Source organism: Rhinoderma darwinii, chromosome 1, assembly GCF_050947455.1.
Source record: "Rhinoderma darwinii isolate aRhiDar2 chromosome 1, aRhiDar2.hap1, whole genome shotgun sequence".
In the NCBI taxonomy this organism is placed as follows: domain Eukaryota; kingdom Metazoa; phylum Chordata; class Amphibia; order Anura; family Rhinodermatidae; genus Rhinoderma; species Rhinoderma darwinii.
In genome coordinates this window covers 423179184-423197513 of record NC_134687.1, presented here as the reverse complement: position 1 = coordinate 423197513, position 18330 = coordinate 423179184, and the positions used below count along the sequence as shown (strand labels likewise).

The window sequence follows — 18330 nt, the reverse complement described above, 5'->3', positions numbered from 1 at the left end:
AATGTGATCTCAGTCTCCTACTTAGTTCATGTGCTTGTTCCTGAAATATTGTGTCATCATTATCAGTACTTCGTAGTGTTTCAAACTGATCATAAGGAAGAAATATGTTTATATAATTTTGGTGGTACCTTTTATAACTTAGAAGTTCATAAGTGGTGGCCACGGTAGCCTTTTGAATTAAGCTGTCCCTACACTACTGTAACTTCCAAGAATTCTATTGCTTTATATCCGAACTTACTATTACATTTCATATTCATATGATTATGGTTTAAGCAACAAATAAAGTCTTACAATTGCTCTAATGACCTAGACCACATGATGAATAAAGCATCTATGTATAGAAGATAGAGTTTTAAGTTTCTGGCAAAAATATTGGACATATTATAAATTATAAATTATAGATAATAAATCTGCATCAAATAAAATAATATCTGCAACGAAAAGTTTGCAAAACATGGGGCAACAGCTGTACCCATCACCATCCTTGCTTGTTGGTGGTACCAAGTACCATCAAATTGAGATGAATTGTGGTTTAGGGTTTAGGACAAATTGTAGAGACCCACAGAACTCCACAAAACTCAACAAAAATGGTATCCCCCTTCCATTAGTATACTGCAATTGACATCTAACAGCCTGTACACCTGCATCCTGTGGGATGCGTGTGTACAGGCTATTGACATTAATGCTTGGCAGCTTAAAGTTTTGTTGCCATCCTAACTCAAACAAGATGGACAGAAAACCTGTATTAGCCAAAAACATTGCTTATATATTATGGTGCACATTTGACTGGAATAAAAATAAAAATCTCACTAAAGCATTGAAAATTTGGAGTGCTGTCTTTTATTCTAAGAATTCTGCTGTTTTCACCTGCCTGCGAGGTCTTTAAAGACATAACTCATATCACGTATGAAGGTGTGCTGTTGTCCCCCAATTTAACCCCTAGGAGCTTAACCACTTCTAATGCTTTCTTTCGGAGATCAAGAGATAGAATTCTTGAATGTGAAAGTTACAGCAATGGAGGGAGAGCTACAGACAAAGGGCTATAATAAGTCTACAGCCACTAATGCACTTCTAAAATATGATAGTTACCACCCAAATCATATATAAAAAAAATCTCTTTGTTATGGTCAGTTTCAAAGAATACAAACAATTAATAGCGATGACACAGTATTTTAGGAACATGCATATGAACATAAACGGAGAAGGAGACTGAGATCACAAGGATCACAGAAAATATTATCAAGAATGCCTTGGCCAAGGCAAATAGTCAGAATTGTATAGGCCTTTTAAGAAATAAAAATAAAAAGGACAGACCGTTTGATCTATCCTTCCAATATAGCCCCATGAGGGATGTTATACATACAAGTACTAGTTAGAATTGGCACATTATTGAAAATGATTCTCTACTGTCTAAAGTTGCAATAAAAAATCCAATAGTATCTTTTAGAAAATGTACAAATAGGTTGAAGGACAATTTCCAGCGCAAACACATGAAGGGAATTGGTCGCAGGATTCTTTGCTGAGAGGCAATTTTAAATGTGGACAGTGCAGATTCTGCAGTCACCCGAACCGCAGTAGGAACCTTAATTTAAGGGGTTGTGTGGTTCAGGTGAATGACCTAAATATTTGCAAAACACAATTCATGATATATATGTTATTACCTGTACCTGTATCTGTGGTCGTTTTTATATTGGGAAAAATATCCGACCAATGTACAAATGGTTCTGAGAACATGTGCCCTCTTTAAGTACGGGTGACGGTTGTCCGAGACTGATGCAACACATGCATGAATACCATAACAATGATCCTCTGTGCATGTGACTTGCATTCATTTTAAATATAAAACAACTATCTTCTGGGAGGGATAGACATAAGGTGCTACTCCAAAAAGCTGCTGAATTAATTCTTTAAACAGAAACACTGGGACCACTTGGTATGAATAATCGTAATGATCTGAGTGAGTTATTAATTTAGATGATGAAGTGTATTATGGTGCGATATACCCACCATTTGTGTTTACTCTGTGTTTAATCTTGTGTTGATTTTACAAAGTATCTTCTAAGTTTTTGTATCAATAAAGTTCAAATGCTTAGTATATAGGGGGGCGGGGTGAGAGATGACGCTGAGGCCATGACAAATCCTTGGAATTTCTATACATGCTGCTGTGCTTTCTTGACCGCTGAGCACCTTCGTAGCAGAGTTGCAACCGAGCCCTACAGGAATATGTTATATTAGATACTCCGCTAGAATAAATATGTTCTTCTCAGGATTGAGCAGTGTCAGTCATTTCCTCCTATCCAGTTTATTACAAGAAGTGTATATGTGGGCTAAAGCGAAAATAAACCTGTTAACAATGGAAGATAATCCAATTGAATGGGAGAATGATCATGTAAGAATGCACTCAGCTGCCTTGATCGCAGGTTGTGTGGATGTGGGTGCGTCTTTTGCATGGTGCAATCTCAAGGAGGAGTTGCAGGTGATGGGTACAAAAACACTGGAGAGCAAAGTTATGTCATTAACCGAAAGAGAAGTAAACCTGTTTTGGACTGTCAATTTAGTACAGTCTTATAAAGATTGCTACCATTCACCATGGGGTCTGTACATACGCAAGGAAATATCCCAATACCAAGAGGATGTGGACTTTACCTCTGAATGGAAACAATTGCATGTCCAGCATTTTCTTAATTTAACGCAACTCATACTGTCACATACTGAGAAAGAGTACGCATTGGTAAAAGAAGAAGTTCGAAAGGCCAAGGTGGAATTTTAAAAAAAACTAACGGAATCCCAATTCCTAACAGTTCTCAGAAAAGTGGATAAGAAGATCATCCCTAGACAAGCTGAAATAAAAGAGAATAAAAAGGATAAATTCCTCTGGGACAAATAATGGCTGACAGATGTTTTAGTGGGGCAGTCGAATGATAAGAAAAAACTGATGTCCCAAACCGCAATATAAAAATCCGGATTACTGGACTACAGATTCTGTCTCAGATTCAAGCCATGTAGACAATGTAATGCAGTATGGATCGGCTATGGACACTCCCAATGGCCCTGTGTCTGATATGGGTGACCTTTTAGGAGGCACACAAGAAGTAGCAGCCAAAGGAATTAAAGGCAGCAATGTAGGTGTCAAACGAAAGCAGGTCTCCTAGAGAAGGTAGGCGATTATGTTTCTTGCAACACAACATCACTAGATATTTCTGACACATATAATGACATTAATGTAATTAATTTGGCTGATCTTGCTCTATCAGCAGAATGTATTTTAGTAAGAAAAAAAGGGGGAGGAGACCTCCAGCTCACCAGTAATTGCGTCTCCGAACACCTCGCACGGATCCCCGCTACGGCCGGCGGTCAGTAGATCAGGAAAAAGAAGAAAGTGATCCGGCGCTGTGTTTAGTTAAAAAGGAAATCCGTTCCCAAGTTTATTATGGAAGATGGTTAAAAATTGCAGGAGACGCAGTCTCAAGGTGTGTATGAATAGCGGGCTAGATGGCCTTGGCCTACGCGTTTCGAGCAAGCGTGTTGCTCTTAATCATGGCAAAAAGAATATTCTTTTTGCCATGATTAAGAGCAACACGCTTGCTCGAAACGCGTAGGCCAAGGCCATCTAGCCCGCTATTCATACACACCTTGAGACTGCGTCTCCTGCAATTTTTAACCATTTTCCATAATAAACTTGGGAACGGATTTCCTTTTTAACTAAACACAGCGCCGGATCACTTTCTTCTTTTTCCAGAATGTATTTTGTTACTGTCCAAAGGTTTACATTTTTTCATTAATTTTTCAGATTTAGAATTTGATGATTTTTAAATTGACCTATATAAGGCTGTACGTAAAATGAACTTACATAGGTTGTTTGGAGATCAAGTAAATGTAACTGACAGACCAATTAGGGAAAAACAGGCTGTTAAGTACATTAGGTTTTAGCCTTAGTGCTAATTCTGATTATGATAAAAGAATGTTATACCAACTGATGGGTTTCTCTGAGGAATATTTAGAATTGAGTACTAGTGCGTGTGTCTTTGAGAGATTTATGGGTGGTGTACCATCTATGTAAACCCCCCCTTACCTGCTGGCTCCCCTTTGGACATTTTCTTTTAAACAGGTCCTACTCCAAATATAACATCGGAGGAAAGAAAGGCCTAGTTAAGTTCCCATAAGGAGATTATTTTGAAGCCGGCAGATGAGGGGGCAAAACAGTGATGTTGTCTAAAAGCTGTTATATTGAATTAGAAATGTGTCAGCTCAATAATCGCATGGTATATGACGTCTTGATAAAAGATCCTACTGTCTCCTATCAGAGACTATTACAGTTGTTGTTAAGGAGAGGAGTGGAAAAATACTGGTATTTTATCTAAAAAATACAGAAATCTTTGAGCCCATCCTCACTACAATTAGGAGACTTGGTTGTTGTTCCAGTTACTGAGCCACTCTCACGCTATTTGGATTGGGTATTGAGACCCTTATTGAGAAGTATTCCTTCCATATTTACAGGACACTAAGGACTTGTCCATCTTGTTTGATTTTGGGTGGCAACAAAAGCTGGCTAGCATTAATGGCGAAAGCCTGTAGATGCGAATCCCACAGGATGCGGGTGTACAGGATGTTAGACGTCAATTGCAGTACACGAAGGAGGATACCGTTTTTGATGAGTTTATCTGTGAGTCTCTACAATTTGTCCTAAGCCGCAATTCATTTCAATTTGATGGTACTTCGTAGCACCAACAAGCACTGGAAAACATTTTTCTTGCAGATTTTGAAGAAAAAAATATTCACAATATATACAATATTTTACAATATTTATCTTCTATACATAGATGATTTATTCATCAGCTGGTCCAGGTCATCGGAACAATTCTCAGATTTCATATGAAATTTACCAGTAAGTTCAGAGATCAAGAGATAGAATTCTTGGGTGGGCAAGTTACAGTAGTGAAGGGACAGCTTCAGACAAAAAGCTATTATAAGCCTGAGGCCACTAATGCACTTGCAAGGTATGATAATTACCACCCAAACCATAAAAAAATCTCTTCCCTATGGTCAGTTTCTAAAGACTGAAAATATCATCAGGAATGCCTTGGCCAAGGCAAATAGAATCATAAAGCCCCTTTAGGAGATAAAAACAAAAATGAAAAGGACAGACAGTTTTTTCTATCCTTTCAATATAGCCCCATGAGTGACGTTATACATTCAAGTATTGCAAAGAATTGGCACATTATTGAAAATGATCCCCTACTGTCTAAAGTTGCAATATAAAAGCCAATAGTATTTTTTGGAAGATGCAAAACTTTGTGGGATATACGGCTTAAAGGACAATTGACAGCGCAAACACATAAAGGGAATTAGTTGCAGGATTCTTTGCCAAGAGGCAATTTTAAATGTGGTCACCTGAACCTCACTAGGTACCTTAATGTTCCATGGCTGTGCAGTTCAGGCGATTTACCTAATTATTTGCAGAACACAATTCGTGTTATATGTAGTCGTTTTTATATTGGAAAAAATATCCGACCAATCTACAAAATGTTCGGAGAACGTGTGCGCTCTTCAAGTACGGGTGATGATTGTCCTAGACTGATGCAACATATGTATGAATGCCATAACAATGATCCTCGGTGCATGCGACTTGCAGGCATTTAAAAAAAAGTCTGAATAAATTTTTAAAACACATGCAGCGTGTATTATGGTGCAACATACTCACCCTTCATCGTTTATCACTGAAATCAATATGTGGGTTCCTCAAAGAAACAAGTAGTATCACGGAGTGGGAATTCATCATAAAACATAACCTTTATTCTTTATTCAGATTACAATACTCTATATAATTCTTTTGAATACAAATACCCCTCACACAACCAGGGTTTAAACAAATAAGTAATCCACAATAATCACCTGGAGTATCCAGAAATTTATATCTAGATGGCGTGGTACCATACACCACCTATGGAAAAACTCCAGGGATACAAAAATTTCTATTACACACAATTAGTGTAATTTCTAAGCACCAAATATTGCATAAAATGACCACAACTCTGACACTTCATAACCGTCCCAACGCGTTTCCCAAACCTAGTTGGTTCATCACGGGACAATATTGGACAATTTGTGTGGAATTGGAGACCTATAAAGTGATAAATATTTGCTTGTATCGGCACATTTGTGCCAGATTACAACTGACGACTCCTGGGAGTAAAGATGACAATTGGTTGAGGAATGAACAGGTGGATGAAGATAGTCCATTTTACAAGCTGGTTTGTAGAGGCTGTAGATGGAAGCTTGACATTCCACATGGTCTGTGATGACTTCCTGGGGAGGCGTGGTGCCTTACTGTAAGGGTATGTGCACACACACTAATTACGTCCGTAATTTACGGACGTATTTCGGCCGCAAGTACCGGACCAAACACAGTGCAGGACAACTGTCCCGTACTGTAATCGTGTTTTCAGTAGGGGACAGTAGTTCCACGGAGAGGCAGGGACTCCTAGCGTCGTACATAAGTATGATTCTAGGAGCCCGGCTCCCTGCACTGAGTTCGGTCCACTACTTGCGGCCGAAATACGTCCGTCAATTACGGACGTAATTAGTGTGTGTGCACATACCCTAATTGTTGTATCATTGAAGTTCAAATGTATTGTATATAAGGGGGCGTGTTTAGAGATAACGCTGGGGCCTTGACAAAGTGTGGGATTACGTAAAACTGCCATAGGCGAATTCATCTCCTCATCCAAAAGACTATGATTGCTTAATAAAACAGAGTAGCGCAGTTTTTGTTCTTTCTTGAAATTTGTATACCACAAGGGTCCTTTCCGTATATGTTTAAGCGATCTGCTTCAGCCGACCTTTTAGTTCATTGTACTGAAGTGTCGTTGACTAAGTTTCTTAATATAGAGGGATCCCGCAATAAAACTTATATTATACTAAGGGTCAATAGGCAACTTCCGATAACTATATAGGCATACAGTTGCAGGATTATACGTTTGGCATATATGTTTGTCGATAGACTTTCCCTGCATATATGCGAGGTGTGTGGTATGAACAGAGTCAAGTAAAGTTAAAGTGGTTTTCCAGCCAGTAAAAATTGATGGCCTATCCTCAGGATAGGCCATCAATAGCTGATGGGTCGGGGTCAGACTCCCGGGACCCCCGCTGATCAGCTGTTTTGAAGGGGGTGCAGCGCTCGTACAAGCGCTGCTTCCCCTTCATTTCTACTTCCTCACTGTGAATCTTCGACACACATTTAGCGATGATAATTTAACATTCGGACAAGCGCTGCACCCCTTCAAAACAGCTGATCGGCAGGGGTCCCGGGAATCGGACCCAGACCCAACATCCCTGAGGATAGGCCATCAATTTTTACTGGCTGGAAAACCCTTTTTGAGATCTCCATGGATTTCAATCCGATTTGAAAAGCTGGTCTTGGTTAGCCTCCTTTCTGCTGTTAGGTTTTTATTGTATTTGGTGGGAATTCTGCTGCGCTAATCGACCCATTAAAAATAAAAACACAACTAAAGCAGCACTGTGACCTACCAAACAACATGGCTTACCTTCCTTGCGTTTTTCCTGTGAGTGTAACATGTAGGTGCAGTGGTATATTTTGGTTAACAGCTGATTTTGAGGGTTCTTTTTATTCTTTGAAAGCTTGTGCACTAAAGCTGCCTGACAAAACAGAAATTTTCAAAGTTACCTTTAAATTTATTGTAGGAAAGGAATTCATTATTTATCACATTATCTAATATAGTAGGTCACCTTTAAAGGGTAACTAAACATTCAACAAACTTCTGACATGTCATAGTGACATGTCAGTAGGTTTGATTGGTGGGGGTCTGAGCACCGAGACCCCACCAATCACTAAACGAAGTGGCAGAATCACTCGTGTGAGCGCTCAGCCGCTTCGTGTCTGTTCGGCTTTTTCCGGAAAGCCGATGTATCGGAGTACAGGCTCATAGACTTTCTATTGAGTCCGTACATCGATACATTGATTTCCAGAAAAAGCCAAACAGAAACTTAGCGGCTCAGCGCTCACACGAGCGCTTCTGCTGCCTCGTTTTAGGAATTGGTGGGGGTCTCAGTGCTCGGACCCCCACCAATCAAAACTTCTGACATGTCATAGTGACATAGTTTGTTGAATTTTAGTTACCCTTTAAAAGGGCTAGCTATGGTGTGCAAAATTTGGGATGTATATCAGACATTAGAGATTTTAATGTACAAACGAGGGTGTAAGGTCCCTTATTTTTCCTTTGTCACAGAAGAAATATTCACAGACAATGTTTATGATGCAGGCAACAGACATGACCATAAGCCGATGACTAAATGCTACAGGCACTATAGCAAGTCCTGCCCCATCATACATGTTCTGTATCTCTTCTGTATTGTTTCTGAGGCCCTGTTCACACTGAGTTTTTTTGGTGCGTTTTTTGATGCGGAAACCGTGCCAAGAAACGTCCTAAAACGCCTCCCATTGATTTTAATGGCAGGCAGAGGCATTTTCCCGCAAGTGGAAAAAACGCTGGCGGGAAAAAGGAGCGTCATTTCTTTAGCCCTTTCCGCTTTCCATCTCAGACCTCCCTTTGACATCAATGGGAGGCAGAGGAAGTGGATGTCGTGGCGCTTTTTGCCTGCGGCCCAAAAAGGCTGTGAAAAACGCAGCAGAAAACGCGGCAAACAGAGTGCAGGCAGGTCAAAATCTGCCTCAAAGTAATTTTGAGGCAGATTTTTCCACCTGCAAAAAACTCTGTGTGAACAGGGCCTTAAAGAGGCTTTCCTTCCACATACACTACCGTTCAAAAGTTTGGGGTCACCCAGACAATTTTTTGTTTTCCATGAAAACTCACACTTATATTTATCAAATGAGTTGCAAAATGACTAGAAAGTATAGTCAAGACATTGACAAGGTTAGAAATAATGATTTTTATTTCAAATAATAATTTTCTCCTTCAAACTTTGCTTTCGTCAAAGAATGCTCCATTTGCAGCAATTACAGCATTGCAGACCTTTGGCATTCTAGCTGTTAATTTGCTGAGGTAATCGGGAGAAATTTCACCCCATGCTTCCAGAAGCCCCTCCCACAAGTTGGATTGGCTTGATGGGCACTTCTTGCGTACCATACGGTCGAGCTGCTCTCACAACAGCTCTATGGGGTTGAGATCTGGTGACTGCGCTGGCCACTCCATTACAGATAGAATACCAGCTGCCTGCTTCTTCCCTAAATAGTTCTTGCATAATTTGGAGGTGTACTTTGGGTCATTGTCCTATTTTGGATGAAATTGGCTCCAATCAAGCGCTGTCCACAGGGTATGGCATGGCATTGCAAAATGGAGTGATAGCCTTCCTTATTCAAAATCCCTTTTACCTTGTACAAATCTCCCACTTTACCAGCACCAAAGCAACCCCAGACCATCACATTACCTCCACCATGCTTGACAGATGGCGTCAGGCACTCTTCCAGCATCTTATTAGTTGTTCTGCGTCTCACAAATGTTCTTCTGTGTGATCCAAACACCTCAAACTTCGATTTGTCTGTCCATAACCCCTTTTTCCAATCTTCCTCTGTCCAATGTCTGTGTGCTTTTGCCCATATTAATCTTTTCCTTTTATTAGCTAGTCTCCGATATGGCTTTTTCTTTGCCACTCTGCCCTGAAGGCCAGCATCCCGGAGTCGCCTCTTCACTGTAGACGTTGACACTGGTGTTTTGTGGGTACTATTTAATGAAGCTGCCAGTTGAGGACCTGTGAGGCGTCTATTTCTCAAACTAGAGACTCTAATGTACTTGTCTTATTGCTCAGTTGTGCAGCAGGGCCTCCCACTTCTCTTTCTACTCTGGTTAGAGCCTGTTTGTGCTGTCCTCTGAAGGGAGTAGTACACACCGTTGTAGGAAATCTTCAGTTTCTTGGCAATTTCTTGCATGGAATAGCCTTCATTTCTAAGAACAAGAATAGACTGTCGAGTTTCACATGAAAGCTCTCTTTTTCTAGCCATTTTGAGAGTTTAATCTAACCCACAAATGTAATGCTCCAGATTCTCAACTAGCTCAAAGGAAGGTCAGTTTTAGGGTATGTGCACACGTAGTGACCAAAAACGTCTGAAAATACAGAGCTGTTTTCAAAGGAAAACAGCCCCTGCTTTTCAGACGTTTTTTGAGCAACTCGCGTTTTTCGCTGCATTTTTCGCTGCGTTTTCGCGGCGTTTTTTACGTCCGTTTTTGGAGCTGTTTTCATTGGAGTCTATGAGAAAACAGCTCCAAAAACGTCCAAAGAAGTGTCCTGCACTTCTTTTTACGAGGCGTAATTTTACGCGTCGTAATTGCCGTACGACGCGTAAAATTACGCGTTGTGGGAACAATACAGCGTTATACCCATAGAAAGTAATGGGCAGATGTTTGACAATGTATTTGAGACGTATTTTCAGACGTAAAACGAGGCAAAAAACGCCTCGTATACGTCTGAAAATAGGTTGTGTGAACCGAGCCTAATAGCTCCTCTAAACAGCAAAACAGTTTACAGCGGTGCTAACATAATTGCACAAGGGGTTTCAAGTGTTTTCTAATCATCCATTAGCCTTCTAACACAGTTAGCAAACACAATGAACCATTAGAACACTGGAGTGATGGTTGCTGGAAATGGGCCTCTATACACCTATGTAGATATTGCATTAAAAACCAGACGTTTGCAGCTAGAATAGTCATTTAGCACATTAACAATGTATAGAGTGTATTTCTGATTAATTTAATGTTATCTTCATTGAAAAAAACTGTGCTTTTCTTGCAAAAATAAGGAAATTTCTAAGTGACCCTAAACTTTTGAACGGTAGTGTACATTGATAGCATATCGTTATGGTATCAATGACCAGTGAGGGTACAGCCACTGGAATGCCAACTGATGGCTAGAACAAGGGGTCCGAAATGCCCTGACCCAGCAAAACCCACTTGAATAGTGCTGTGTTGCAATTCTCTGCATAACACTTGTTGGGAGTGGCACTGTGTCAGGGAAAAAATGAAGGGGCCACAATGTCTTCTTTCCAAGCATCGATATGTCATCAATAAATGTGGGAGGAAAATCCCTTTAATCCTTAGGCATACAAATATGTGTTTATTATGTCCCCTTCCCTGATGGCGGTCCCCACACTTTGCATGCATGTCTTGTAGTCTATATTATAACTGAAAATGATATTATAGCATTTATTTTTTTATTTTTTGTAAAGGCTTTATTTAAGTTTCATAAACACAGATAAAATAATCAGTTAACAACTGTGGAACTGAAGTGAAATCACAAATGTGCGATATTGCCCAGTATAGAGACAAACATAAACTGATAGAAAACTGCACAAATCAATAGTATATATAGATCAGCAGGTGTCAAGGATACTCATCCCCAACCGATTATATTAATATAGTTCCAGAGAAACAATCTTAGTCACACAAATCCACACAACATACAGAAAAAGAAAACAGACACAAACAGTCGGCACCCGAACCACCCCCTTCCCCCCCAGGTAACCCAGAATATACACCAACACTGTTGATTGAAATTTCAGAACTTCACTCATCAACTAAAGAAGGAGTCCCTAAGGAACAGACTCAAGTGTGGCAAGCCAAGAAGACCAAGAAGACTTCTTTGAATTTATGCAGGCGCTTTCTACACATATAAAGGATTTTGTAGAGTGGCACATATTTATTTACTAGACCAATCCAATGGGATAACAGTGGTGTGTTGGTTGATTTCCATACCATTATTACTACATTCCTCGCCTAAAAGAGCAGCATACAATAAAATAGTCTTTTATAAGGCCCTTAAATCACCTCATCTAGAATTCCTAGAAGGCAGATTTGAGGGGAGAGGATCCTTGGAAACTCAAAGTGGGAGTGCAAAAAAAGTATAAGTTTGGACCAGTACAAGCTTAACCTGGAGAAGGACCAGACAGCATGAATAAAGCATTAATAAAGGTCCAAGTCGAGACACAACACCGAAAATAGGCATCCAAATGCGAGATTAATATTTTCCCTAGTCTAATAGGGGTGTAGTAAACCCTGTGGATAAATCTATATTGTGTAAAAACATCCCTAAAGCTCACTTTGGTGGGCATGTAAGAATCTATTACTTATTGCCAGTCATTATCCCCCTAGCTCTGGCAGATATTCCCTCTATTTAGTTTGGGCTTTATCAAATGTGTTGGTAACACTGGAATGCAACAGCTCATAAATGCGTGTCAAATGCTTCACCAGGTCAGGAGACATAAGAAGAGTCTCCAGCTTAGAGAAAGCCAGCGGCACTTAGAGGGATTCAAATTGTGCATGAATTGTGGGATGAAGCTGGAAGTATTGAAAGAGTGCAGAATTAGGCAACTTAATTGAAACCTGCAAGGCAGCAAAAGTTGGAAATGTCGCAGAGACAGAAAATAATTGATCTAGGTATTTTAAACCCTTGTTTGCCAAGAACCTGCCAGCTGAATGGTCTAACAGATTTGGAAGGTGGGGATTGTGCCACAAAGGAGTTTGGGGAGAGAGTTCAGATGTGCTGAACGCATATAGCACTAGCCACTGTCAATTCATGGGCCATCACTTTCAATTAAAATAGTCAAGGCCTACAGAGGGTTTTATACCAGAAAATGAACTTGGACAGACTCTCATTAAGCCTAGGAGGGCACCATATGGCATTGTATTGATCAGTTTCCAGCCATCAATTAGCATATACCAGAAAATAGATGCCAAAATTAGGTGCTGCAAGACCACCTGTATCTCTGGGCACCTGTAGTGTCACTAGGCTAAATCTAGGTGGTTACCCTTGCCAATAAAAGGAGCGAAGGACACCATGTACTTGCTGAAAGCATCCAAGGGGTAGGGAAACCGGACTAGCATGAAAGAGGTCCGAAAATTTCAGTAGGTAAATGATCTTAAATATGTTTATTCTACCCAACAAAGATAAAGGAAGGGTAGTTCAAGTTTTTTATTTAGCTTCGATATTATATTATTCTATTTCAGAACTCTGCAGTTTAATAAAACTGTTAGGGTATGTGCACACGATGAGAGGCTTTTAAGGCTGAAATGACAGACTGTTTTCAGGAGAAAACAGCTGCCTCGTTTCAGCCGTAAAAGCTCCTCCTCGTATTATGCGAGGCGTCCGAGACGCTCGTAAATCTTGAGCTGCTCTTCATTGAGTTCAATGAAGAACGGCTCAAATTACGTTGCAAAGAAGTGCCCTGCACTTCTTTGCCAAGGCAGTCAATTTACGCGTCGTCGTTTGACAGCTGTCAAACGACGACGCGTAAATTACAGGTCGTCTGCACAGTACGTCGGCAAACCCATTCAAATGAATGGGCAGATGTTTGCCGACGTATTGTAGCCCTATTTTCAGGCGTAAATCGAGGCATAATACGCCTCGTTTACGCCTGAAAATAGGTCGTGTGAACCCAGCCTGAGTGTATTGCTACCCATGTCCATATATATCAGAGAAAGGAAACACTTTGTTAGCAGTGCAGCCAATTGTAAAATATCTCATTCCAGACCTTACTTTGTAAGATATTGCCACTGCAGACATCTCCAGGATATAAACAAGCATACAAATGAATATGTATATTCCATCCACGTAGGTTCCAGAGAGTAAGCTCTCCGAGTATGTTTATGACAAGAGTCACATCTATGCGCTGAACATACATTTACTGCCTAGGTGGCATTTGAATGTATATGCTATAAAGCTGCCATAGATGAAAGGCAAAACATTACTTTAAAGAGAACATCAGCTGGACAACTTACTTCTAAGTGTTGATGCACTGGGCAATATTGGTAAGGTACAAGTAGTAAACTGGAAAATTATAAGGCCATTTACACATTTAGGCCCCATGCACACGGCAGTGCCCGTAACCATGGACAGCCATCTGCATTTTCGGTCCGTAAAATGCAAAATATAGCACATGTCCTATCTTTTGCGGAGGCTTTCTATGACCCAGACACATTCCCCTAAATATACGGGAAGGTGTCCGTGGTCAACAGAAATTAATGGGTTCGTAATTGGGGACTGTAATTACGGTCCGTAATTACAGACGAATTCTAAGGTCGTGTGCATGGGGCCTAAGGCTACATTCAAACGAGTGTGTTGGATTTGCTCGCGTAAAAAATGCAGTGTTTTTCCTACATTTCTTTTCCGTGTGCGTTGCATATTGGCATCAGTGTGCTCTGCGTGTGGCATGTGTTTATCACGTCTGTGCAAGCACTTCATTTTTTTTTTACCTTTATTTCTCTGCTTTTCTATGTATTTGATGCACGAAACACGGACAGCACACGGATATTGTCCGTGTGCTGTCCGTGCTTTTCATGCACCCATAGACTTCAATGGGCGGCTAGGTGCATGAAAACGCACCAATATAGGACATGCAGTGAGTTTCACGCAACGGACACTCGCTGGGTTAAAACTCACGCATGTCTGAATAGCCTCATTGAAATCAATGGGTCCATGTGCTGTGCGTTGTTTTAACTCACTGCACACGGATGAGTATAACGCTCATCTGAATGAGCCCTTAGTCCAACCTGTTTAGAGTGCATATAAGATTAAATATTTTTAACACTGTGTTCAATGTATAGTTTGCTCTGGACCCTGATGCCTTAAAAGTACATATTAACTTCTTACTGCCCAGTTGAAATTGAATTACGTCACATAGCAGCAAATAAGCTTCACACAACGTTATCTAAGCCTCAAACATTTCAGTGAAGTGCGCTTTCTGTCCCTTGAGTTCAGAAGAAAGATTGCCTGTTGCACTTTTGTGCAGCTAAAGCAGTAGACTTATGTGCAGTTGGCCTGTCATACTGGAAACCAGGTTAGGAGGAATTCACAGATTAAACTTCTGCTAGAGCTTTACGTATGTGCCCGCCAGGCCCTCCGACATAACACATACTTGGAGATACCATAGGGAGAAACATGTAATAACCATTCACTGGTGCCCAGTAGTGGTCTAGTTTAAAACATCCCACAAGTATTAATGTGAGAAAATAGCCCACATATCTCCTTACTGAAGAGCTGCTAAAGCAATAGTATCACCTAAAAAGTATTACAAATCCAGGAAAAAGTAATACTAACTTGGTACCCAGATAGGGAACCAAGGGTTGTTAGTACTGATCCTGTGCTACAGCTTGTATTATTGCATAGAGCTGCAATAACAATTCTGCTGGCTTTGAAATAAAAATCTCCCAGAATTCCTTGCTAATTTATTATCTGCACAGAAATTTTTATCCTGGTAAGTTGAATCCTTACAGTAAACTTGTAGAGTAGTCTGATGTAGTAAAAACTGGTCCACTGCTTTATGGAAGTACAGCTAACCTGTTATTGGCGTCTTTGACAGTTTCCAATGCTGACCAGCAGAACTGCGAATGCTGCTCTGGACTATAATACAAGTTGTAACTCAGGATCAGTGTAAAATTTTGTCTTTATAGACTGAAACTGTAAGTGGCATCACATATTCATAGCGTTGAATTTTTCAATTTTTTTCAGGTGATGGCCAGGTGGATTTTGAAGAGTTTGTGACATTACTGGGACCAAAAATCACGACTACTGGGATCCCGGACAAGTTTCATGGTGCTGACTTTGACACTGTATTTTGGAAGGTATTTTGCACAGGTTTACACAAATCTATATTTTGGAGCTAAAGTCTAGAAAAGTAACTAAATAGACCGATACAATTAAATCAATGATTACCAATTAATTATTGGGGTCAGAAAGAACCAAAGCATTACCATTCTGACCTGGAACTGTCATGATAAGCTTGACAATACAACTGAAATGCAAGGTACCATAAATTCAGATTTTTCTGTTTGAGGTATGTCATGGTCCTTTAACCAGGAGGCTAGATGAATAATCCTCAACCTTCAAATACATCTCATCTCCTTAGTGTCCTCTTACACGGCCCGACGTTCTGTGAATGCTCGTTTGCCCGATAATTGGACTGTGTAAAAGGACCTTTATATAGTGTTGCAGTTTTGTATTCACACCCTAATGTCTGTGATAGGACAATATGGCTTGTGCTGTGGCCTCCATGCTATATAGTTTGTAGTGAACATACCAACTATTGGTGCATGCTCCTTTTTCTCTAACAAACTTATCGAAAGTGACAGTTGTAAATGATTGTTCTATTTCTACACATTGTGCCCCCATTGGTGTCCGTTTGGCAGTGTCACTAGCCTATTCTTCTAACATATATAAGGTGCACAGGGATAAATGTAATCATGTAATCCACTGGGTAGAGCAATTTAGCAACCAAGCAAACCTATAGGATAATACATTTCACCTATGTGCCTGTGTTTGTATCACAGGTTTAGCTTGTCCATTAAAGTTGCATTTTCGTGAACTAGACTTGACTTGAATCTTTCCCCACTATTTTCCTGCTATATGGCATAACCACATTGTTGCATCTGTGACTGATTTATTACCATTGGATTTCAATAAAGGCTCAGCAGTTTCAGGGATGTCTTTACTGTTGTTCGTCAACTTACACACTACACGGAATAACAGGGTCTTACACAAAAAAAACACTGAAAACTAGATTCTTCATTACGCCAGACACAAATATTACTGAAACACATACACCACACTCCTCTCAACATGGCTAGCTAAATGTAGAAATTCTAAAACTAGCACAAACATTTATATTGTTCTATAATCTAAAAATTCAGTCTTTGAGGTGCTTTCCTAACTGTCAGGGTATCAATGTAGAAATTCCAGTGGGGCAGGTTGTACTGAAGGAATTTCTTGCTGAGATTGAGAATCTACAATACACGCTAAAGCTTTCTTTGGTTCCGGTGAAAACAGATTCTGTCGAAAGTCCTAATGGTTCAACCAACTCAGCGATTCCTTTTTGTACAGTTTCAGGTACCCAAGCCCTGAAACTGTAAATCAGTTCAGGTGTCTGACTACTATTCCTTTTTGCAGTGGCCTCTGCAATCTGATCACTGTGGCGACGCCACAACCACCTGCACAACATACATCAGCGGTCCAGTCTTGGAATAAATTACCCCAGCTTGTAATCAAGAGTAAGAAGTGCCTAATTTATTAATTAAGATGCGCATGCCTCTCTCTAAATTAGGTGCATCTTTGGCCGTCCATGAGCTAGAAAGAGAATTCTACGGCAGCTAAGAGCTGGCATAGATTTCCGCTATAATTTACACCAGTTTCTGCCATATTTGTAATAAATTTTTCGTGCCTCATGTGGCCCTGTCAATTCCTGGTCCATTCCCAGGAGTGTAATGCAGCAATGGATGGGGAATTTCAAAAGCCTTGAGAACCTTCACACCCCTTAATCACAAATTCAATCTGACCATCAATTCCTGGCCACCACATATGACTTTTTATTTTTACTGTCCCCAGGCGGCCTACATATAGTTTTTCAATTACCTCGCCATGTGGCTTGAGCAGTATCAACACTCTGGACCGGCACAAGAGTCACTTGACAGACTGATAATTGATCTCTCCTGGCTGAATACCTATAATATAGGCCAACCTTTAAGGATCAAATTCATTACCTTTGATAATACTGGATAATTTCTCGTTTCCCTGACAATTATATTATTAGTAAATAGGTAGTTGATCCACCAGCATGTCAGAGTAAACTTCCAGGTCCTCATCCTCCTGAGTGTATTTCTCTGATTGGCATAAGGGAGCACGTGACATACCATCAGCATTGCCCTGCAGTTTTGTCTCTTTAAACTCCATGTCATAAAGTGTGAGCACCCAGGAACAATACCCACCTTTAGAGCCAAGCTGCTGTCATGGATGGTACCTCTTCTTTGGATTATATACTGCCTCAAGTGGTCGATGAGCCGTCACAAGGGTGAACCTTTGGCCATGTAAGTGTTGATTAAACGTATTTATGCCCCGTACCAGACAAGGACCTAGAAGCAAACACAATTGTTCTTTTGCTTTCATCTCTCATTGAATCAAACAACACTGCTCCAATGCCATAAGATGATGCGTCACATACAACTTAATAGGAAGCTTGGGATTGAGTCCATATTCTTAATACCTGGACGGTACCTGTTTCTAGTTGTTCAGATGGTCTTCATCATCTATACCGGTCAATAATGTCATCCAGATAGCGTATTCCTTGTAAGACTATATATATTGCTCTTTGCCATAGAGATGGGGCTACAGCTATCCCAAACACTATGCGATTATATTGGAACAATCCTCTGTAAGCGTTAATTTTTGGGGCACGGTCTCCCCCTGAGAGAGCGGCAAAGATCTCCTTTTATTTTTGGCAGAGAGTACTGCACAGTGTGTAACACAGGGCTTATGGTTGATTTAATGTCACCACAGATGCGGGTGCCTACAGTTTGTCCGTTCTTTGCAACTGGC

General features: G+C 40.4%; 1 protein-coding gene across 1 annotated transcript in view; it reads left to right on the top strand.

Annotated features, from left to right (window-relative positions):
- Window positions 1-18330, top strand: part of CABP7 (calcium binding protein 7) — a 116943-nt gene that overhangs the window by 70151 nt on the left and 28462 nt on the right. The window contains exon 3 of the mRNA XM_075853437.1: window positions 15475-15587. Within this exon, the coding sequence (XP_075709552.1) occupies window positions 15475-15587 (113 nt within the window). The remainder of the gene's footprint in view (window positions 1-15474; window positions 15588-18330) is intronic.